Below are 22,757 nucleotides of genomic sequence, written 5' to 3' on the forward strand. Positions count from 1 at the left end.
GAATCACAGGATATCATTATCTGCAGGTGCTTTAATTGAGAGCTCTGGGAATCAGGGGTACAAACCCAAGTCTGACTCTAACGTGGCTTTCGAGCTGAATGTATTTTATATTCTATCGTTATATAACGTACATATAAATTATTAAACTTATATTGTTCTCTCGTATACATTGACATGAGTTTCTCGTGATCTTTCTTAGGCCCTTGACCACAGTTTCTCATGATTAGTTTTATGATTAAACAGTAATTTTATTTAATTACTAAACAATCATCACATCTAACAATTATATCATTTATCATCTACTAGCTACACAGGTGCAGTTCTAGCAAGTACAAGTTCTCCATGTGCTTAGGGTGGTTATTTTTCCAGGGCCTACTAAGCTTAATTTTCCTTTTAGCCCTAAATCCCCATGATTTTAAACCCCTTTTACTATCAGATTTGTCAGAGTTTTGCACTGCCAGACTTTCCTTCAGCAGCAGCCTCTGATCCAGCCCTGCCATCATCCCTGCTCATTGACCACGCCAGGGCTGCCCTTCACTGCCTGAGGCTTCCAAACCTGAAATTCTTGTCTAGCCCAAGAATCTCTGATGCAAGTTTTGTGTGCTTCAACCATCACAGATATATCCTTTAAAGAATCACCAGCAGCCCTTAAAAAGAGGTCAGGACAACCCACCCCGAGCCCACAGAGATGAAGTGGGTTAAAAGTGGAAATCAGATTTATTGTGGTGCCTCTTACATTACTCTCATTCATCTTCTTTCCTAAAATAACTCACTTTCTAAGAAAAATAAGCTGTAAATAAGAGGATGTCAGCACAGTTAATGAAATATTGGCTGTGATGAAGGCAAAGCAAAGGTTTGGCTGTTCTATCTACCAGCAGAAATGAACAATTTTCCTGGGTAAAAACATCTGCCATGCTTTACAAAGCAGTTAAAAGCAAGGCTGATTTTTTAAAAATGCTGTTATTGTTTCTTCACTAGTGAAACTATTTAATCTTCACAGAAAGGTAAAGAGAAAGTAGCATTTACTACTAAATGGGGATCATGGAGTTTTCTAAGAAAATTCCCCTGTGATGTCGTTGAATGAAAAATCTTGTTTAATGTTTGACATGAGACTAGGTTGATAATAGCTGATAAATGTGTATCACTTTCCCTTATTTTCACTCTTTTTGACAATAGTTTCTGCCAGACAAAAGTGGAAATTTTAAAGGAAATTAGAGGATAATAAGCAGATATTTTCTCCCATGCAGCAGGGAATTATTGTTGTCCTGAAGTTTCAAGTAGCCAAACCAGTGAGTCAAAAACTCTTGAAAACCTTTTCTCTGCCTTGTTCTTTATAGAAAAAGGGCTTAAAAGATGAATTTTTTCTCTCAGCAAAGCTGAGATGCTGGTTTTGAATTCTGTGCACATTTCTGGAGTGTGACTGGGAAGATCTGTAAGCACAGGCTGGAATTCATCACCCGGGCACTTCAGAGGCTGCTCAGAGCTCTGCTGACCTGCAGAGCTGCTCAGTGCTCAAGAGCTGCCTCAGTAGGCTTTCAGTTTCTGATAATGGAGTACTTGACAAAATAAATGAAACTTCAGGTCTGATTCAGCACTTGTAGAACATGAACTGCTTGACTACTGACTTAATTCAAGGAAAAAACCCTCTTTGCTAATTTTCACTGGAACATGGAGAGATCACTTGTTGTGATAAAGAGCAGAAACACACTTTGGGACATTTTCTGTGATTATATAATTATTATAAAATACATAAAACTATATAAAATTATTTATAATTCATGATAACTCAAAGAAATATGGACTTAGGAGCTTCACAGGAACCTGGCAGGTGAGGAAACTGAAGTAAAGACACAGGTGATTAAGTTCTGTCTGCTGAAATACTGTGGTTTTCTTCAATCTCTTGAGCCAACAGTTTTCTAGGAGCAATTTGTGTCCTGTCAGAGTCACAGGCTCCAGGATCACTTGCAATATCAGATATTGGATGTCATAATGGAAAGATTTCCATGGTCTTCCTCCAAGAAGTTGTAGTTCCTACACCTCCCAGTCATGCCCATAGCTAATAATGTCATTTTTAGACTGAGGCAAGAATGAATCTGACATCAGCTGAGGTCAGTGGAAGTTAAATTTGTCTGCACCACATTGCTGGCACAGGTTTTCACACTGGAAGAGTAAATCCTCACCTTACCCCAAAAAACGAATCCCTGCTGAAGCCGAGCACCAGGAGTTTGCATCCTTTGGGAATTTATCCACTGAATTTTCCTTCAGCCCTGGCTGCAGCCCCGCAAGTGGGGAGGCAGCCTGCCAAGCTGTGATTAGTGAGGAGAAGGAGCACGAAATCCTGATTGCAATGAGGGGCCTTTCAGATGAAGGTTTCAATAATTTCAGCCAGTTAAAATGTTAATTTAAACAGACTCAACTTTGGGACATTTTGGACAATTTCCCTCCTCATCCCTGGGTAAAAGGAGACAAAGCAAACCTGATTGCAAAACACTCACCAGCACCTGCAGGTGCTTGTCATGTTAAAGGGATTTTAAGTGCTTTAGGGTAATAATGCTCAGTGTCAGTTTTGTTCTCTCATTTGTAGAGTGAGAGACAAGCAGATGTGATTGATCCAGCTGCATTCTGCTCTTCAGCTTCATCAGGGCCCAATACCCCTGGAATATCTTCCTCATCTCCCTGGAAGCTTCACAAATCTCACTGCCCTGTGCTGCTGGGGCTGAGGGATGGGTGAATTTGGCATTTTCAAACCCCTCTGCTGCTGCTGCCTGACCTCATTCCTGGACCAGAGAGAACTGAAGGGTTTTGGAGGCTGGCAAGCTTTAATGATGATTTTACTGGGCTGTGGATGCTGTGGATGGATGGATATTGGGACAAATTGTTCTGCTAATGCTCAAAGCTCCTCGATTTGTGGCAGTGCTTGCAGTCCAGTGTTGCTGCTTTCCAGACAAGGACAGAAAAAGCCCCGCAGCCAGACCCAGCCCTTTAATTTTATTTATCAGTTAGGTCTAACTTCTGCCTTTCTAATTTTGTCCAAGGGTTTCCTGCTCTATTCTTTTTGTGTGTGGAAGAGGGTGTCCTACGGTTATAAAAATTCCATCTTCAGTGCTTTTATCTGCATTGGTTTTGCCAATAAATTCTAGGGCAGAGAGAGGCTGGTTATTTGTTATGGTTTAGGGATAACAAGGAATTTGCTGCCCTCCAAAATGTTGCTCCTCAACAATAAAATGGGGTTGAAATGTTCTTCAGGGTTAGAGAGGTTTCTTTTTTCCAGATGCTGCAGTTTGCAAGGTGAGGCAGCTGTTTTGGGTAATGTCAGACTACAGGGTGCCAATACAGAATAATTTCTATCAGAACCAAAACTGCCTTGATTTACAAAGCAAAATAGATTTGGAAAGCCAATATGATTCATGTAACCTTGCATGAATTTATTATGGAAAACAGAAGCGACAACTAGTTTTTCTACCATTTCTTTCCTTCTTTTTATTATCAGTTGAAGTGTGCAAGGTTATTTGCACATCTCTGAGTGTAACAATACTCTAAAGTGAGGTGTTTCTGAGAAGCACATTTTCCTGTTTGGCACAGAAGGAGAAGCTGAGGTGAAGGTTGTGTTTGCTCTGAATATTGTCTCGAAAAGAAAAGGGGTTGTCATGGAAAGGTTACATCTGTCACTCACCCTGCGCCACTTCTGAGGGCAGAAATAATGGGATTGCAGCTGATTTCACACTTTTGTGGCTGCCTGGGGAGTTCCAAAAATGTTTTGCAGCCTTGCTCATCCAGGCCAGTGCCTTGGAGGACTCAGGTGCCAGAACCTCCAAGCAATCAAGCCTGAGCTGAGGAGCTCCTGCTTCACAGAAGGGTTTTGTTTCACTGCTCCACAACTATTGCAGAGGACAGAGTGACCCCTCCACCCCCTCCTGCTCCTCCTCAACCCCCTCTTTGTGCTCTATTATTATCTTCTGGCAGTTATTAATTATTTTTGTGTATATATCTGTCTTGGTTTGAAAAGCCAAGTGTCTGCTATGAAGGCAGGAGCCCTCCCCTGAAATGGAAAATGTAAATTTTCCACTTGCTGTTTCAGACCTTCCAGCACATGCTGGAGCCATTCCCTGGCCTCAGCCCCTGGTTCTCTGACTCCTCTCATTTAAACCCACAAACTCTTCCAAGTTTTTGCTTCACGATCCACTTTTCAGCAGCCTGAAATTCAGGCAGTTTCTGGTGCCACCTTGTGTCACAGAGGAGCAGATCTGTGGGCTGTCACCTCCTTGCATTGGAAAAATGTGCCTTTAACTTCTTGGCTTTGGGGTGCAGCATCAGAATTAACGAGGTGGGATCACCAGGGAGACTCAGAGCGTGAGACTTCTGCATGAAATGGGTTTTGAGCAGTTGAAAAAAATAATTAAATTATGAACTGGTGCTTTGGCTTTTCCTGGAATTGTTCAAGGCCAGGTTGGACAGGGCTTGGAGCAACCTGGTGTAGTGGAAGGTGGATGGAATGAGATGAGGTTTATATTTCTTTTTCAGCCCAGGGGATTCTGTGATTCCATGATTTCCTTTATTGCTGCTTGCTGCTCACAGTGAGGAGCTCAAAGGAAATTGCTCAGGTAGATGAAGAATTGTTATTTTTGGAAATGTGTGGGCTGTCCCTTTCCTTGATGCTGACCACGAACCACTGTCAAAGGCAGAAAGCTGCTGGAAACATTTTTGTTGTTCAAAATTCAGCAGCTGAGTAGTTTGTGCATTATCAATCAAGGGAATCGCTAATAGCAAAAAACAATTGCTAATTATAGATTTTCCTTATTTATGTATCAAGCTGCCGCTGTGCTTTGCAAAAAAGTGAAGAATATTCTTCACAAAAAAGTGAAGAATAAGAAAAGAAGCCAAAAAAATGACACTTCCATCAATCAGACCTTGTGAACCAACTTCTTCATTGTAATGAGCAGATGTATTTTCTCTACCTCCAAGTTCATACTTTTATTTATTTTCCTTTTATGGATCCTCCCATTATGCATTCAGAATACTGAATTAATTAAAAAATAAACTCATACCACCCCCCAAAAATTTAAACTCACATGGGAAAATATTTCTTTTATAGCATATCTGGTGAAACAGGGTAGAAGTTTAAATTTTCTTCATGAGTGAGGGTGCTGCAAAAATGGGCAGAATTTGTGCTGAGCATCACTAGATGTCACCCTCGACCTGAATTTAGTTTCACAGAAGTTTTAATTTTAAATTGCTATCTTCTGTTCTCATACTCCCCTCTCTTTTCCCTACCTTGCATTTAATGCATCTTCCAGTTCAGTGCAGCACAAACTGTTGTGCATCATTTTTTTCCTTGCTTAAAACCAGAATCTAAATTAGGCCAGATGGAAATTGCTGGAATTTGCAGTACCATCAATTTCTGTGCTAGATCAGCAGCAAGGACACAGAAAAAGCAAAACCTCCTGGAACAGGGTTTCTGTCTAATGCTGGATTTTGTTCAGATCTTGTTGGAATCTCCATCGTGGGAAATGAAGAGGAATGCTGAGGTGAAACCCCCGTAAAGTCACGAGGAGCTTTGACTTCTCTGTTTCAGCACCATTTCCACAGGAAAAAAAATTCCCCCCTGTGTTTGCTGCAACTCCTCATTCTGGCGTGTGCTGGAACCCGTTCGCTGAGAGCAAAGAAAAGGAAATGACACCAGAGCCTTTATTAGAGGAAGGTGTAATTAATGGCTTCAGATTAATTGCAAATGTTTGCTCCAAGAGTAGCAAGTGGGCTGTGTTGTGATTGACTGCTCCCAGGCTCTGTGGCCCTGCAGAACGTGCTGTCAAAGAAACGTGCTTCCCATGAATCCTTTTTCTAGTTTAATGAAAAATTTCCATCTGCCACGCTGGACATAGAGCAGTCAGAATTAAGAGCATTGAAAGACAATCTTTTATTAAATATTTCTTTAGAAGACCTGGATTTGGTCAGGCCCTGTTGCATTATTGGCTGTGTTAAGCTAACAGTCCATCAAAGACTTACTTTTAATCAGTTCAAACGATTAAACCCTGTTTATATCAGCATGTATTGAGCTTCCATTTAATTTCCAGTGCCTTGAGTGATCTGGGAGAGTTCATTCCTGATCCTTTCTCTCCCACTTCTTGCTGCAGAGCTCTGGCACTGATGGATGGGATTTGTACCTGTGGGGGTGATCCAGTGGCACCTGCTCTGCCCTCATCTCCTCAGCTTCCTGTCTTGTTTCTATTAAAAAGCTGATTTTAGAGCAGCAGAGGAAGGAGACCCGTCATCAACCCCAAACGTTTTCAATTCCTGTTGCTTCTTAAAAACTCTGCTTTGCATTGACGTTTCAGAGCTTTTGATCTTCTCCTCTGCCTCTGCTCGGAGGAGGACAACTTTCAAAATGTGAAGAGTTCACCTTCCAGCTGTGTCTCTTCAGAATTTTCAGTCTCCACATTGATCCTGACACAGGTTTGTGGTGTTGCAGGAGTCACCACAGAAAAGTGGGGAAAATAAAGTGAGTTTTCCCTGCAGCTGCTGAACGATTTCTGCAGGGCTGGGGTTTGATTTCAGGAATGCTTTGCTGGTATTCCCCTCTGCTAATCACAATCCTCTCCCCTGGTACAGACAGCCAAGAGAAAGTTTAAAATGCTGTTTGTCTCTGGAGGAATCTTGTGCATTAAGCTGCAGGTGCTCCCACCCAATGTGCAGTTTGGAGATGTGTTAAAATTGCTGCTGTGCATAAAAACACTGCTGGGAACATTCAGCATTGTGTTTGTAGCTCCTCAGGCAAAATTCCTCACATTGAGCATGGAATTTATTTGGGAACTGACATATTTGGGCGTTCAGACAAATGCAATGTAATAAATCATAATAAATAGTAATAAATCATAATTTCAGTATTCAAGGCTCAGTGATTTCAGGAAGGCACTGGAACATAAATATCAGTTTAGGAAAAAAGCAAACAAACAACTTCTATTTTTTTTTCTTTTTTTGGTATTTCCACAGAGCTGCCATAAGGAAGCAAAGCATCATTATTGTTCCTTTCAGTTCTCAGCATAAAAGGAAGTAACACTTAATGAAAGCCATTGGCTGCAAGATTTCACAAGAGAGAGAGGCAGAGAGAGAGAAGTAGCAGCATGCTGTGGGGAAGCAGGTGTGATTCATGAACAAACTGCTCTCTGCCACCCTGTAAGATACTGATGAAACAAATAGAATTTCCCCAGACATGGATAATACAAGAACAGCAGACACTTTTTCACAGGTAAAGGCAGAACGTGTTATGGCTGGTGTGGAAGTGCTGCTTGCTGTGCATAGCTGAGGTGGTTTATCAGAAACTGGGGATGATTTTGTGCTTTACTGGCAAGGAATTTGCAGTAGGTTTTGGTGTAATGGACTATTACGTGATATGAGCTCAGCCTGCTCTCATATATCACAGAGGGTTTGCAGAGGGTGTGCAGGAGACAATATTTTTCTGTGCTTTATTCTTGAGAAAGTTGAAATGTGCAAAGTTTTCCTGATACAAGGAGAGAAAATCAATCTTTCTCTTGCCATGCTAGAGAGGATTTATTAACACTTTATATTATCTGTGCTAAAAATTTCCATAAAGTAATTGGAGGGGAGAAAAAGTGCTTTATGTTACAGCAGTCTTTTGCTAATCCTGCTGGAATCTGAGGTGATTGATATGCCAGGACTGAGCTTACATCAGCAATGTGGATTTGTCTGAGTGCCTGCCACACACAGAGACCTGGAGCATCCTGCTTGATTCAGTATTGGAGTCTGGTACCTGGAGAATTGAGTCCTGGGGAGATCCTCTGTGACTGGGACAGCTGGTGGGGTTGGCAGAGGGAAAGAGGAATCAGGGAAAAGAGGAATCAGGGAAAAGAGGAATCAGGGAAAAGAGAAAGCAGGGAAAAGAGCAATCAGGGAAAAGAGGAGCCAGGGAAAAGAGAAACCAGGGAAAAGAAGAATCAGGGAAAAGAGGAATCAGGGAAAAGAAGAATCAGGGAAAAGAGGAATCAAGGTAAAGAGGAATCAGGGAAAAGAGGAATCAAGGAAAAGAGGAATCAGGGAAAAGAGCAATCAGGGGAAAGAAGAATCAGGGAAAAGAGAAATCAGGAAAAAGAGGAATCAGGGAAAAGAGGAATCAGGGAAAAGAAGCATTGTGTTGTGTGCAGGGTGAGTTCTCCTGGCTGGCCAAGGGTGAGGGCTGGGGGGGATCCAGCCCTGCTTGCTTGGCTCCCCTGTTCCTCAAGTATGAGAGATTTGCTGGGCCAGGCTCTGGCAAACCCCAGAGCAATCCCACAAATGAGGAGAAAAACCTATTTATGGCTTTCTGGTTTGTCACAGGGGAAGAGGGCAGGGGCTGCCCTTTCACATTTTGAAAGCTCTTCTCCTCCAAGCAGAGGCAGAGGGGAAAATCAAAAGCACAGGGGCAGGGATGTGTGAGCCAAAGGCTGAATTCTTGAGCTGGCCACACACCTCAAGTGCCATAAAACTGCAGCTGGAAGGAGATGCTGAGGTGCTGCCATGGCTTTGGAGCAGCTGTTGGGGCTGGGGAGGCACAAGCCCAGCCCTGCAGCATCCCCCTTTCCCTGCTGCCCTGGCTCAGGTGTTCGTGGCTTGGACAGGCAGCTCATGCATCCCTCCCCTTCCCTCTTGCACCTCTGGGGGGGTCGGGTGTGGAAATAATCCAATGTTTCCTGCCAGAGGGGGCTTTGCTGAGTGAGAACCAGCAAACAGGAAACCACGGCCAGGTGGTGCCACTCGTCACTGAGTGTCACCCCCAGGCCTGCAGGACAGCCCATGCACAGAGCTCAGCTTGTAGGAGCACCAAAATGCCCCCAGAGACAAACTGGGCCTGAGAAAAATGAATTTTAAACTTCTTGTGAGCTCCTTTTGAAAGCTGGCTTCATGTCTTCCTGAGGCTTTTCATCTGAGAGCTGATAAGATCACGGTGCAAGGTCAGACCCTTGTGCTTTTCCACCCTGCTTTATTTTAATCAACTACTTTAAAGTACTTTATCCCCATGGATTTCCCCTACAATTTTCATTAGACTTTTTCTTAAAGGCCACTTCTCTTAGGTGATTGATTTTTTTCCCCTATTATTTTTTTTTTTATTTCCCAGGTCTTTTCTAAGGTAGCTTAAGTGGATTTTCACAGTATACTTAGCAAGGGATCAATTCTATTTAAATGAGGCCAAATGAGTCCATATTTTCTGATATGTGTATTCATGAATGTGCACCTGAGGGACAGGGGTGAAGCACGTGAGGTGTCTTCCTCATCACCCAGACAAAGTTAAATTTCCTTCCCCTGAGCCATTTGGAGCTCCATGTGTCCTGCTCCATTCTCAATATTGCCCAAATTTCTTTGAGATTTTTATGTTGTTACAATTGCCTCATACCTTTATACCTTGTAATTAGGAAATAAATTACAATAAAATATCTTTGGGTTCCTCCAGCTCCTTCTGGAAGTGGCAGAATGAATATTCCCAATATTCATTCTCCTGGGAGCACAATGAAAATTCCCAAGCCTTTTCTTGAACAGAAATTATTTTCTGACTTCAAGTCCCAGCTTAAATAGATGTCCAGGTGGCTGATCCTGAGAAATCTCCGTTTGGAAAACGTGGTGCATTTTTATAGGCAAGCATTGAGAACAGAACAAAACCATTTGTACAGCCAAGGATCACATCCTGCCGAATCTGCTGGGGTTCAGCAGGAGGTGGACAAGGAGAAATTTCACTAGGATGATTTATTAACAACCCTGAATCCTGGGGAAAGGAAAAGCCAAGTCAGAAATCAGCAGATGGATGCTCGTTGGGGTTCTTATTTTCTTTTTTTTTTTTTTTTTTGCAAGCTCTTAGTCCATGTTTTGATTAGAACATAATGAAGGGTTTGTTCATTAAATATTCCAGCTAATTAACATGAAACTTGTGGAGCCCCTGGATGCTCAGTGCCTGAAATCAGTGCTGCTTTCTCTCTGTCACACTGCATACCTTTTGCTTAGCAGGTGTTAATGTGATTTAATAAACCTCCAGCAGAACAAAATCTCCTGTTCAGCATTTAGTAACTTTATCAGCCCAGAATTAATCTTCCTTTTACAAAACATGAGGGCACAAGGTGAGATTGTGAGCAGAAGGATGAATGTTTTTCTCCAAAAAAAAATCAGATGTGGCTGTTAAGTAGCCCAGAAATCTTTGTTTCGTCACAAAATTAATCTGACCATCCCATTAATAAGCAAATATGATAATCCTTGATACTTCTTATCACTGTGGATTATTTTAATTACCATCACTAAAGGCACAGAACACTATTATTTTAGTGGCAAACTGAAATGCTCCTGTATGAGCCACCTTCTTTATTTTCAGTCCATTCTGTAGCAGAGCATTCAAACTGTACCTCAGCACACCAAGAAATTGCTGGGTAAATTCACACTGAAGGATTGTTTTCAATTCAAGTCTAATTTAAAATATTCAGGTGGTAATGAGGCTGGTTCTGATAAAGCAGCACATGGTGCCTGAAGGAGATTTCCAGGAAATATCTCTGCCTTGGAAATAAAAGCTCACAGGCTGGATGGAGCTTTCCAACTTTTTTAAACCTCTGCCTGGCCTTTTCCCCTGGAAAAGCAGTGGAACCTTCATTTCTTTGCAGGTTTACACTGAATTAAAGTGCAAAACAAGGTTAGATATGGGCCAAAGCATTTGTTTAATTCTTCTTAAGGATGTTTAGTGGTGGGAGACGCCATAATTTTCCCTGGATGGCTCAGTATTATCCTTATATTTTCCAAACATCTCAGCAGAACCTCTTTTGCTATAATGTAATTTCTCTCTTTTACTGGAATTTCTCTTTTACTGGAACTTCTTTATTTTGTTGGATTTTCTCTCTTTTGATGGAATTTCTCTCTTTTGCTGGAATTTCTCTTGTATTTCTCCTTACCCCACCACTCCTGCTCCTTCCCTTTTGGCAGCAGCTCTTTATGAACCCCTGCCTGCCCCAGGCTCTGAAATCCCAATCCTTCCCTTGGAAATCCCATTTTTTCCACAGCTCTGATTACTCTCATTATCCTGAGCTGGACTCATCCAGCTCTTTTCATGGAAGGATGGAAATCTTCCCCCCAATTCCAGCAGGATCCTCTGCCAGTGCTCAGCACTCTCATTTCAGTGTTTTGCTGCTGTCTGGGATCTCCCCGAGGGAAATTCCCTTTTATTGCAACAGCACCATGGTGGGAGCTGCTGTCACTCTGCAAGCTGCTCAAACTTCTGGGCTTTTTCTGCAAAAAAAAAAAAAAATGTTCTTCAGCCAGTGCTTGTGAAGCTGGCAGCTCCTGCTGAACATCCAGATTTATTTTTTCCCCCTCTGCTTGCTGAATTATAGATTATTGCTGCTCTCATTTGTCAAGGTTGTCTGGAATTTGAATCCCCGTGCAGTTCTCTCCAGCTGCCCGTCAAAATCTGCAAATTTAATAAACATAATCTCCAGTCCTTCAGCAGATCACTGATGAAACAGGGAAGAGCACAAAACTACATCAGTCTCCTGTGCAAGCAGCATCACTCAATTTATCCTGAATTTTCACAGTGAAATTGCTTTCCAAGTGTCGTTTCCTGACACTTCTCAGAGCTGATGGAGCAGGAGGCTCCGTGTTGGTGATTGAGGGAAAATCTGAAGTGTCAAAAACCTCCAAAGTGTCATTTTTTCAGAGGGAAATTTAAGAAATGTTAAGGCTGTGAGATTCCTCAATAAGGTGATATTTTCAGTATTGAAAATAGTTTAATTTGTTGGTACTATAACATGGACACATCACTGGGCACCTGTTTATAGCTTCATGTTTTTGAGAACTATTCTTGGAGATTTTTATGTTGTTGCAATCAATCACTCCATACCTTTACACCAATAAGAAATAAATTACAATAAAATATCTTTCGGTTCCTCCAGCTCCTTCTGGAAGTGGCCAAATTTCCAATGTTTTCAAGGAAATCCAGCTCCTGTTTGATGAATCCCTTCTTCTTTGAATAAATGTTGACAGATACTATTCAGCCAGATATGGATCTGCAAAAATAATGCAGAATTTATTACAGGTGGATAATTTATTTGATGAATAGCAGCTCGGTTTGACAAATAATGTTAGTCTGTCTCTAGGCCACATAAAAATACCACATCAGTCACCTGGTTTGAGATTTCATGTAAATTGAAACTGAAGATACCCCAGTTCCAGGAGAAAACTGCCCTGGAAATGTTTGGGAGCACTCAGCAGGTTTTGGGCTGAGTTCAAACCTGGTGAAAGTGAATAAATTAGGAGAGGGGAGTTGATAACACCAAGCTGGAGCTTTAAGGCAATCCAGATTGTGTCTGTTGTTCTGAAAACCACTTAAATGACACATTCATCATGCAGGCAGAGTGAAGTTCAGTCAGATTTATGCCTCAAAATTAATCAATTATCTGTAAAGCAGCAATTAACCCTGGCCTGATCCTTTCCTCCTGGGCTGAGCCCCTTTTCCTTGGAGCACAGAAGTGCCAGGAGATGCTGTGGAGGGCAGAGGATTTTGGAACAAACCCTGCCAGCCCCACCTTCCCTCTGCATCCTGCACAGCCAGGGGCTGCTGGCTCTTGCTGTTCAATGTTTAATCAGGACAAGTGGAAGGAATGCCTGACAATGAAAAGCCTGACTGGAACAGAATGAAAACCTCTCCTCTCCGGTGCAGGGAGCAGGATTTCTGCATGACTGGGCTTGGTTGTCCCAGGAGATGACAGAGCTGGGGTGGGTGAGCTGTGATCTCCCCCTTGGGATGATGTCTGACCCCGTCACACCAAAAAGATGAAATTTTTTTCCCCTTTTCTTTCCTCCCCAGCGGTTTGGATTGAACCCTTAGGAGTTCGTAAATTTATGTGGCACTGGGCAAACAATAAATTAACAACAACTGACGGTTAATTATTATTCAATACAATAATATTCTAATATCAAAAGTACTATTTATTATTAATTTGGCTGTGTTGGTGACAGTTGTGGCTGGGGAGCCACCTTTCCTGCTCTGTGGCTCCACACACCCCAGGAACATTTCTGCTTTGGATTGTTCATCCTGTGGGACTCAGGGAGGGTGGAACGGGAGGGAGAAGAACCAGCTGAGCTAAAGCCACAACTGGCTCAAATTCCTGTGGAATTTGGGAAAGGGATCGTGCCTTGGAGAAGCTCAGGAGGTGCAAGGAGCCAGAGCCACCCTGTGGGGAGGGTGAGAGTCAGAGAGAAGCCCCAGAGGAGCAGATTTGGTGTTTCAGCCCTGTGCCCTGTGGCTTTAAACCCATTTCCTCCACAGGGTCTTGGCAGATCTGGGATTATCCCCGAGATATTTCTACAGTGCCTGGACTCTGTGCAAACCCTCTGGAGGGTCCTTTTAGGGAAATGGGAGAGGCAGGGAGGTCTGGTGGGGCAGCATTGGCAGAAATCTCCTCTCTCCCCACTAAACACCATTTATACCAGGCCAGAAATATAAAAAAGCTCACCTCTCCTCCCAGAGAATGTCTGGAGCCCCACGCTCTTCCTTCAATTGTGAATTCTTTCAAATGCCTTGCGTGGCTCTACTGAATTTGGGGAGGGTGATGAAAATTTAATCTGTTTTAAACAAGCTCTGTAACCTGGCAGGTAAGTGAGTGCATTATTAACACAATCCCGAGTATTTCCTTAATGTGCCTGCTTTGTAATAGAAGAATTTAATTTTTTTTCCCTAAGTTTTGTTATTCAGTCTTGTATAAAACATTCAGTTTGGTTGTTCCAGTCACATTTTATTAGGCAATATAACACAAACTGACTTAGTGACATTTTGGTGGATAATATGAAAAATTTTATTTCTTTTTAAGAAAAATATAACCAAAACAAGCACCTTACAAAGATTGTGTCATGCCGAGAGAAAATCTCCAGAGACACAAAATGATAAAGGTCAGGGTCTAATACAGAAGTCTTATTTGCAAGTAAAAATACCATGAAATGTGATTGTCAACAAGCTAAGAGAGCCAGGCAGACCTCTGACAAATAATTCTGACAGTTCTCATGAGCTGAAAAATTCTTTTTTTACCTCTCTTCTTGGCTTTGGAAATGTTCCCCTCCTGCTTCCAGATGTGCAGAGGCTTCAGAGAGGTGTAAAATATCGAGGTGCTGTTAAAAATAACCTGCCCCAAGCAGTGCCTTTTGTGTGCTCCTGGGGATGGATTCTCTGTCAGGGCTCTGACTCCCTAACAAACCTTCCTGGATTTAAATACACAGAATGATTTGTTTCTCTTTTGTAAATGTTTTTCCCCCTCATCCATAATTAAGCAAATTAAGAAATGTTCCTTGTTGCTTTCACGTCTTGGGCAGAAATCCATTTGAGTCTAAAAGAGACTTTGGTGAAGGTAAGGAGAAAGAAGAATTGAATACTGAGTTGAATGTCTTCCTTTCTAAAAAGGAAAGATCTTAAAATATTAAATTTGAAAAAAAAAATTAAAATTGTCATCGTGCTGCAAAAATTCTTTGAACTTTCTCCAAAAGGCCTAAGAGGCAAAAATACTTCCTGAGCTCATCTCAGGAGCTGCTATCCTGAATAAATAGGCGGCTGCACTTTGGAGCTGGCAGAGCTTTGCCTCAAGGTAACTCTATTTTCCAGTTCAAACAGATCCATATTGCTGTTTACTCACACAGAGCCTGTTCGGTGGGGAATTGTCTCGTTAAGATCTCATCCCACCCAGTGCCTGTGAGGTGTGAATATGTGGCCATTTAAAATTCCAGCAGCGAGCAGGGAGGTCACTGTGGGAACCTTCTGTGAATGAATTATCAGGCAGCTTTTCCCCACTCTTCCCATTTCTGGGCCCTAAATTACTTTTCTATTAGCATTGAAACTTCCAGGCTTTCAAAAATCAGAATATTTCTCTTGCTTTGGGTTTCATTTAGAGGCTGGAAAACGTGCAGAGAGTGTGTGTGTCCCCCAGGGAGTGGCTGAGCTGGCAGAAATTTGGTGAAATGGAGTTTTGGGTGCAGTGTGGTTTGGGAAAAGGGGACCTGGGGGTTTGCTGGGCCTCTGGTGGCTTTTATGGGGCAATTCAGCTGGGGCTGGGCTGGCTGGAAGGACTGGACATGCTGGGGATCCATCACAGGCTGCACACAATGGCCTGGAAGGCTTTTCCAGCCTCAGGGATCCTGTGTGGCTCCTTGTGCTGCATTGCTGGGTGGTCAGCAGAGGAGCTGCCCTGTTTGTGGGGTGGGAGAAGCAGGGCAGGGCCTCAACAGCTCCAGCTGCAGGGGAGCCCCCTTCCCAACCCTTGTTCCTCCTTCCCAACCCTCATTCCTCCTTCCCAACGTTCATTCCTCCTTCCCAACCCTCCTGCCTCCTTCCCAACCCTTGTTCCTCCTTCCCAACCCTCCTGACCCCTTCCCAACCCTTGTTCCTCCTTCCCAACCCTCCTGCCTCCTTCCATGTCCCTTCCCAACCCTCCTTCCCCATTCCCAACCCTTGTTCCTCCTTCCCAACCCTCCTGACCCCTTCCCAATCCTCATTCCTCCTTCCCAACCCTCGTTCCCCCTTCCCAACCCTCGTTCCTCCTTCCCAACCCTCCTGCCCTTCCCTTTGCTCCTGCACAGCCTGTGCTGGGCTCTGCACCTGGGTGTCCACCTGGAGAGTTTGAAAAGAACATTTGGAAACCATTGGAATCTTTCCTGGTGGTGAAGCTGTTCTCAGGGCACAGGAAACCATTTGGAACCATTTGGATAAAAAATTGGCAGGTTACTGAGCTGTGTCAGGGTCTCAATGCTGGGCTGACCCCAAGATTGTAAAAATCTTTGTTCCCTAGCCTGTGTAGCTGAAGGAGGAGTCTGGAATGCTTTGGATCACATTTTCAAGGCTGTTTATTTTTATTTATCTATAACATTCTTTCACTGACCTGCTGAGTTTTGGTTAGTAAGGAGGTTATGGCATTCTGCTTCGAGCCTTGGGCAGCTCTTGCATTATAGACTTAAATCTATGTGTAGTATGTTCACAATTTTGTGCTAATACCTATTATCTTTGTTAGACAGTGAGTCTCTACCTTAAACCAATAGAAAAGTGTCACCATCACACCAAGACATGGAGGACAAGATGAAGGAGAAGAAGGCCAGGACACACCTACATTTCTCTATCTTGTACCTCTTGAACCCTATTCTAAAAATCTTAAAATTCTACTTTTTCCACCCTGTGTTAATTCAGCTACTACACAACTCAAACTTTTGTGGCTTGTATTTTTTCATATAAAGTTGGCAGTTTTTTCCACGGGTTAAAATCAAAGTTCCAGGTGTTTTTGATTTCTTGCTAAGGTCTTTGAGCTCCTTGCTAGGGTCTTGAGACAGCCAGAGGGACGTGCTGGGCTCTGACAGAGCTGTGCTGGTAGAAGCTCCAGGATCCTTCCAAGCTCCATCCCTGCTGAGGAGTGGCTGTCTCACACTCCTGTGTCCCAAAGAATTGGTTTATTCCCCCACAAAACCTGTGGCACTGCCTTGCCAGGGGTGTCACAGCTGCCCTGCTGTGTCCCTGCTGCCTCCCCTCGCCTTCCTCCTGTGCTTGGTTCCTGTTTGCCATCACAGCCACACCTCAGCGGCGACAGAAATTCGGTGCTGCACTCAGGAGTGACAGAAATCCGTGTGTGAGTTCATTGGCAGCCCAAGCTGCTGTTTTGGGGAGAGAAAAAGGGGAAGTGGAACTCTGGCTTTTCATGTGCTCCACTGAGTCCCCGTGGCAGCTGCGCCTCCCCTACCAACTGCAGTTTGCCCCTCTTCACCCTCAACATTTCAAATGCTCCTGATTTCTCTTTCATGTTGTCCTGTGTGCAGGGCTTTACTCTCAGGATGAGACAGACTGCCATGCAAAATTGATGTTTTCACTTCTTGCCAGGGTTTCTAACTCAAAAGGGCTTCCTCCTGGCAGTTCTATCTCCAGGTAGTGCCACCACAACTTCTAAAGTTGTAAAAGCCCCTCTATATTTGATGTCTTGTGGACTTTGACCAGGTTTCAAAGGGAGATTATATTTTCTGGGCAGGTGGTCAGTAGAACATAAAATATGAGTGAAATTGTAATTTTATGGCAGCTACTGTGGCTTTGTCACGAGCACTCTGAATCCTCCACAGCCAGATGAAAAACCAGTCTCTAAAACCACTTGACTGACTTTTTTTTTTCTCTAGTTAAGCCAGGAAAAAATCCTCAAAATTATGAACATGGTGAAAAATAAAGAAGTGAGCATTGAAGGAGCTCTGCATTTGGCACAGAAGGAGGTGTATGCTGAAAAGGTAAGGCTGCTCCTTTGATGTGTTTTGTAATATATTCAGATGTTGTGGAGAGCTCTGCTGAGGTGAGGGGGGTGTCTGGATTGCTCTCAAGGATGCAATCCTGGTTTGGGAATCTCAAAGAGCCCAGTTCCCAACCAAACAGGGCAGGTGGGACTGGCTGGAGCTGCCTGTGTCCTGTGGGATGGATGCTCCATGGAAATGCTCCACTGGGGGCATTTCCTGGATTGAGGAGCTCAAACCCATGCAAGGCTTGTTATTCCAAGGGCAGCAACAAGTCCTGGATTAATAAATGTGGGGCATTTATTATTAAACCCAATCCCAGAATGGTTGGGGTGGGAAGGGACCTTAAAGCTCATCCTGTTCCACCTTTCTGCACCTCCCACTGCCCAGGCTGCTCCAAGCCCTGGCCAGTCTGGTCTGGAACATTTCCAGGGCTCCAGGGGCAGCCACAGCTTCTCTGGACAGCCTGTGCCACCCTCACAGGGAGGGATTTCCTGCCAGAATCCCATCTAACCCTCCTCAACTTCAGTGTGAAGCCATTCCCTGTGTCCTGGCTCTAAATCCTCTCTCTCCATCTTTCCTGCAGCTCCTTCAGACACTGCAAGGCTTCTCTTCTCCAGGGCCTCACCACCCTCAGAACAAAGAATTTCTTCCTCATATTGAATCCAAACTCTCTCTCTGTGAATGTGAAGCCATTCCCCCTTGTCCTGTCCCTGCCCTTGGGAATAATGTCCCTCCCCACCTTCATTAACATGATTAACAAAAGTCAGGAGGATTTTTCCATCTGTCTCCATGCAGAATTCTCCTGCAGGGCCCCAGTGTTGGTTGTGCTCCCAGAGAGAAATTTCACCTGAGAACAGCTGGATTTAGGTGGCCAAACGTTATCCCAGCGTGGGATGTGCTGCTGATTTCTGTTCTGTTTTCCAGGATCCGCAGGATTTGTTAACTGGCTCCCAATTTAACTTCATTATCTACAAATACAAACACTACCGGTGGCAGAAACGGATTCTGCAGGTAGCTTTACAAATTCTCACTTTTGGTGCAGCGTATGAAAATATAATAAAGTCAGCTTCTGTCAACAACACCTGATGGTGATTTCCTGCTTTCATGAAATCAGGGACAAAGGTTTCATGTTTTTTTCCCTGGATTTCACTAAAACTTCTTGTAGTTTGGACAACATTTGATAATCAACAAGTCCAAATCGTGCATGTTACAGGGTGGTTTTTATTTGCTACATCTTAACTGTAAAAAATGTAATTTTCCCAGCACTATCCACCAGTTTTTGGAATTAGAAGATTATTTGTTTAAGCGTAAAGTGTAAATATGGAGAGACGTGTAGTAGGCGTGGAAGTTATCACTTATGGGAATCTGGATTGATTTAATTTCAGTTCTATAATTACCAGCAGCCTTCTAAAGTCAGAGATAATCTTGAGAAGGGTTCTGCTTTGGAGGTTTCCTGCTATAAACAGGACAGAGGGAAAGGCCACAGTGTGGGTATTTGGTGCTGTAGGCAGGACAATTTTTAACTTAGAACCGCTTTTCTAACCCCCTGCACTTCAGAGACTGAAAGAGTGAGGAATTGGATGAAGGGGAAGTTTCTGCACTGGGTTTTGAGACAAGGAGAATTTAAAAAGAAATAATAGTTCAGAGCAAAAGATCATCAGAAGAGACATGTGGAAACAGCTTTCAAGGAATATCTGGGGGTTTTTTTGTCACTAAAACAAACACTGGGCAACATCTTGATGGTGGAATTGATAGTAAAAGGGTTTTAAAATCATGGGGATTTAGGGCTAAAAGGAAAATTAAGCTTAGTAGGCCCTGAAAAAAAAACAACATCCTAGATACATGAAGACCTTGTACCTTGCTAGAACTGCACCTGTGTAGCTAGTACATGATAAATGATATAATTGTTAGATGTGATGATTGTTTAGTAAATAAATATAATTACTGTTTAATCATAAGAATAATCATGAGAAACTGGGGTCAAGGGCCTAAGAAAGATCACGAGAAACTCATGTCAATGAATACGAGAGAACAATATAAGTTTAATAATTTATATGTACGTTATATAACGATAGAATATAAAATACATTCAGCTCGAAAGCCGTGTTGGAGTCAGATTTGGGTTTGTACCCCTGATTCCCAGAGCTCTCAATAAAAGCACCTGCAGATAATCCAATCCTGTGATTATGAGTGTTCCTGAACGCTAACAGAATGTGATTTTCCAATCCTATTTATTGTGCTCTTTTATCTAAACACCTTCCTGTGGCAAAATTGTGATTGTGCCTTTGCCTTTCAACAACGAGTGACGCAGAACTTTCTCTTGCAGCTTGATTTCAACACCAGGACCATTTTTAACATCGAGAAGGGGACGATTAAGAAGCAGTTCCCTTTCTCCCAGGTGAAAGGCTGCGAGGACTCGGAGAGGAGGCGCTTCAGCCTCGTGTTCCACGGGAGGCAGGACTACGAGCTGGAGGCCGTGTCCCTGGATGACAAGAGGAAGGTGAGCTTGGCACAGGCACTGCTCTTGAAACCTACATTTTAAAGAATTTAGAGATTTTAGAGGAGCTAAGATTTTAGTTAGAGATAAGCCTGACTAGAGTTAATTAAATGAGTAGGCCTTGATGAAGTTAAGAGTTAGTAGTTAAGTAATAATTGATTGCTCGTCAGCACAATGTTGAGTTAGCTGGTTTATAATGAAGAATACACAAACTGACAAAGAGCTTTTAGGAACATGAGACAATTGTGGGCCTCCTCTGTTCTGAAACCAACTGGAGACAAGGAATGGGAGTTCTACCAAGAGTTCATTTGTCAGATTGGCATTGCAAAGGTAGAAAGGTCAGAAGGAGGAAGACTTCATTGACTTCCTCATTTTGGGACCCCTCCCCATGGAAGGGACACCGACCCATTCCAAGGAACAAACCACGCATGCTGAATAGATTTTGAAATGATTAGCATGCAAAGTGAGGAATGGGATGTAGCAAAATGATGAATATGTATTTGTATTTTGGGTATTCAGTACTTGTATGGATAAAAGGGCTCTGTAAACACCTGGAAGCTGCGGTGTGGACTTGGGAGTGATCCCACACACAATAAACACACACTTTCTAACTTTAAACTGTTAGAGAGATTTTGTCCCCTGTCACAGTTGGATATCAGTACTAGATCAATATCAATATTTTTTAATAAGTCACTCTGAGTCCCAGCTGGGATGGTGGCACCCAGCAGGTCCCAGGCACTCTGCAGGCAGAGGAGGAGGGGTGGATTATTCTGGTGGGACATGGAACAAAGGGAAATTGTCATACTGGACATGAAATGGGCACACAGAAGCTTGGTGAGTTGAAGAAAGAAAAAGGGCTGATTTTATTTTTGACCTTGCAATATGTAGGATTTCAAAAGTGACAGTGGATTGGAGGGTGAAATCCAACCACACTGATCAAACGACCTCTCCGACCACACTGGTCAATCCAACATTCCATCAGTTCTCTCCTCCCACAAATGAAGAATGCAAAACAATCATTATTTACATCAACAGCGCGTGAAAACTCCAGTAAAATATATAAACATTATCAGAAGGCTAAAAAAGTTGTATGAAAACTTTAAAACTTCCAAAAAACTATAAAAAAAAACTTAGCACTTTTAAAAATCAGAACAGGAATGGGAGCTCAGGGTGGAGTTTGGCTTGGGATTTTGGCAGAGTTCAGAGGAGCTGTGAAGCCAGCTCAGGATGAGATGGGAGAGTGGGGGCAGCTCTGGGAGTGTTAAACAAGCAAACAAAGCTGGTGATGTGCACAGCTGAGTCCTAATTGGAGCTTCCCAAGCATTTTTTGTCCTCTGTATAAGATATTTCATAAAATGCCCCATTTTAAGGATGAATGAGGATGGTCCTCATGCTGAGAAAAGACCCAGCGGTTCATCTTTGAGCATTGTCTGAGGTTTTCAGCTGAATCAATCGAGTGCTGCTTGGGCTTGAACTGAGCTGAACAGAAACTTTGTCCTGGACTGCTTTGTATATGAATTAAAAAGTTCTGGTTTACAGTAACCCCTCCAGAGAAAAATTATATTCTCCTTAGACTGACAGCTTTAGAACTGTGGGCATAAAATCAAATTGCAGTTAAGTAGTTTTGCATCATAGAAAGACCTGGGTTATTTTATGTTGATTTATTTTACCCATTTGACTGTGGCTTCGTACTTGTAAAACCCAACTGTTGATGTCTTATTCAAGGGAATTAACGTGGAAAATAGGTTTTTCTCTGCTGCCACTTATTATCTAGATAATCTACCTGCTGAGCAGAGTTATACAGAGCAATTCTTACAAGACACCAGTGGAGTCCTGGCCTGGGAGAGCTGCAGAATGTGATGTGATCCACGAAGGGCTGCTGGATTTGCAGCAGAACACTTTAACCTCCACTGAATGGGTGAAGTATGAGCTCTGGATTTTGTTAAAACTTCTGATAGATGCATTTAGATTTGATTGTGCTGGTGATAACTTTATTATTTAGTTTTTTTTTAAACTGCAAAGGTAGATGCCCAGTCTGCATGAGATGGAAGCAATGCAATGAGCTGTCAGGGCAGTAGTGGCACCCAAAAAACCAAAGTTGTGATCTGGAGCCTGCTGGGAGCGCTGGCAGCACAAATCTAATATTGGTGATGGTGCTCAGAACAATTTTGATGCTGGGACTTTGTTTCTCTCTTGACTTTTCCCTCCATTCTCAGTAATCCAGTGGTTTTCCATGGTTTGCTCCCCATTCTGCAAACAAACCTGAGACAGCTCCTAAAACACCTGGAAATTTCTTAAACCATCAAAGGAGAGAAAGAGAGAGGAAAAAAAATCCTGTCTAGCTAATGAAAAAAAATTCACATTGTAATTATCTGCACAGGGCAATTATCTCAAAAGACTTCACAGTTCACAGAAAATGATTTTAATTGCTTTGAAAAGGCTGCCACTGTATGTGTTGTAAGCACTATCCTCCAGTGTGTCCAAGATTTGTTACCTTGCAACACTGAACAGGTTTGTTAACAAACAAAAATTGATTTCTATTTATCTTGTGAAGCAAAGCCCTTGATGTTTTCTTCTTGATATTAATCCTCCCTCTTCCTCGTTTTTTTTTTGGGTTTTTTTTTGGCAAAGTAAGTGATGGTGGAAGCATCTGGAGATCCCATTAAACCATAAATCCCTGCCTGGAAGAAAGGAGAGACAAATAGCATTGCCAGATCCATTAAACAATTCTTATTCCTTTGACTGTTTGTATGGGAATAGTTGCAATTTATATTTTATGTTTAATTAGTTCTGGAGCAGCTAAACTTAAGTTCTTCATAGAACACCTTAATCAGCCAGCCACACCCTGGAGAGGAAGTGCAGGGAGAGTTTTGTAGAGCTTCCAGAATGATAAAGAAAGGCAGAAACCCTCCAGAAAAAGGAGAAGACAAAAGCTTAAATAAGAATAAAACCCACAATAAAACCCAACCTCTGGCTGGGACCTTTGTTGTAAAGGGCAGGGCAG

At 42.8% G+C, this 22,757-nt stretch overlaps 1 protein-coding gene across 1 annotated transcript in view; it reads left to right on the top strand.

The window, feature by feature from the left end:
• Window positions 1-7,069: 7,069 nt before the first annotated feature.
• The window catches only part of LOC110472381 (uncharacterized), a 30,415-nt gene continuing 14,727 nt past the window's right edge, over window positions 7,070-22,757 (top strand). The window contains exons 1-5 of the mRNA XM_085558297.1: window positions 7,070-7,243; window positions 17,149-17,253; window positions 18,181-18,267; window positions 19,583-19,756; window positions 21,528-21,676. Coding sequence (XP_085414423.1) covers window positions 7,208-7,243; window positions 17,149-17,253; window positions 18,181-18,267; window positions 19,583-19,756; window positions 21,528-21,676 — 551 coding nt within the window. The 5' untranslated portion in view covers window positions 7,070-7,207. The remainder of the gene's footprint in view (window positions 7,244-17,148; window positions 17,254-18,180; window positions 18,268-19,582; window positions 19,757-21,527; window positions 21,677-22,757) is intronic.

The sequence above is a fragment of the Lonchura striata genome, chromosome 20 (genome assembly GCF_050655825.1).
Source record: "Lonchura striata isolate lonStrDom1 chromosome 20, ASM5065582v1, whole genome shotgun sequence".
In the NCBI taxonomy this organism is placed as follows: domain Eukaryota; kingdom Metazoa; phylum Chordata; class Aves; order Passeriformes; family Estrildidae; genus Lonchura; species Lonchura striata.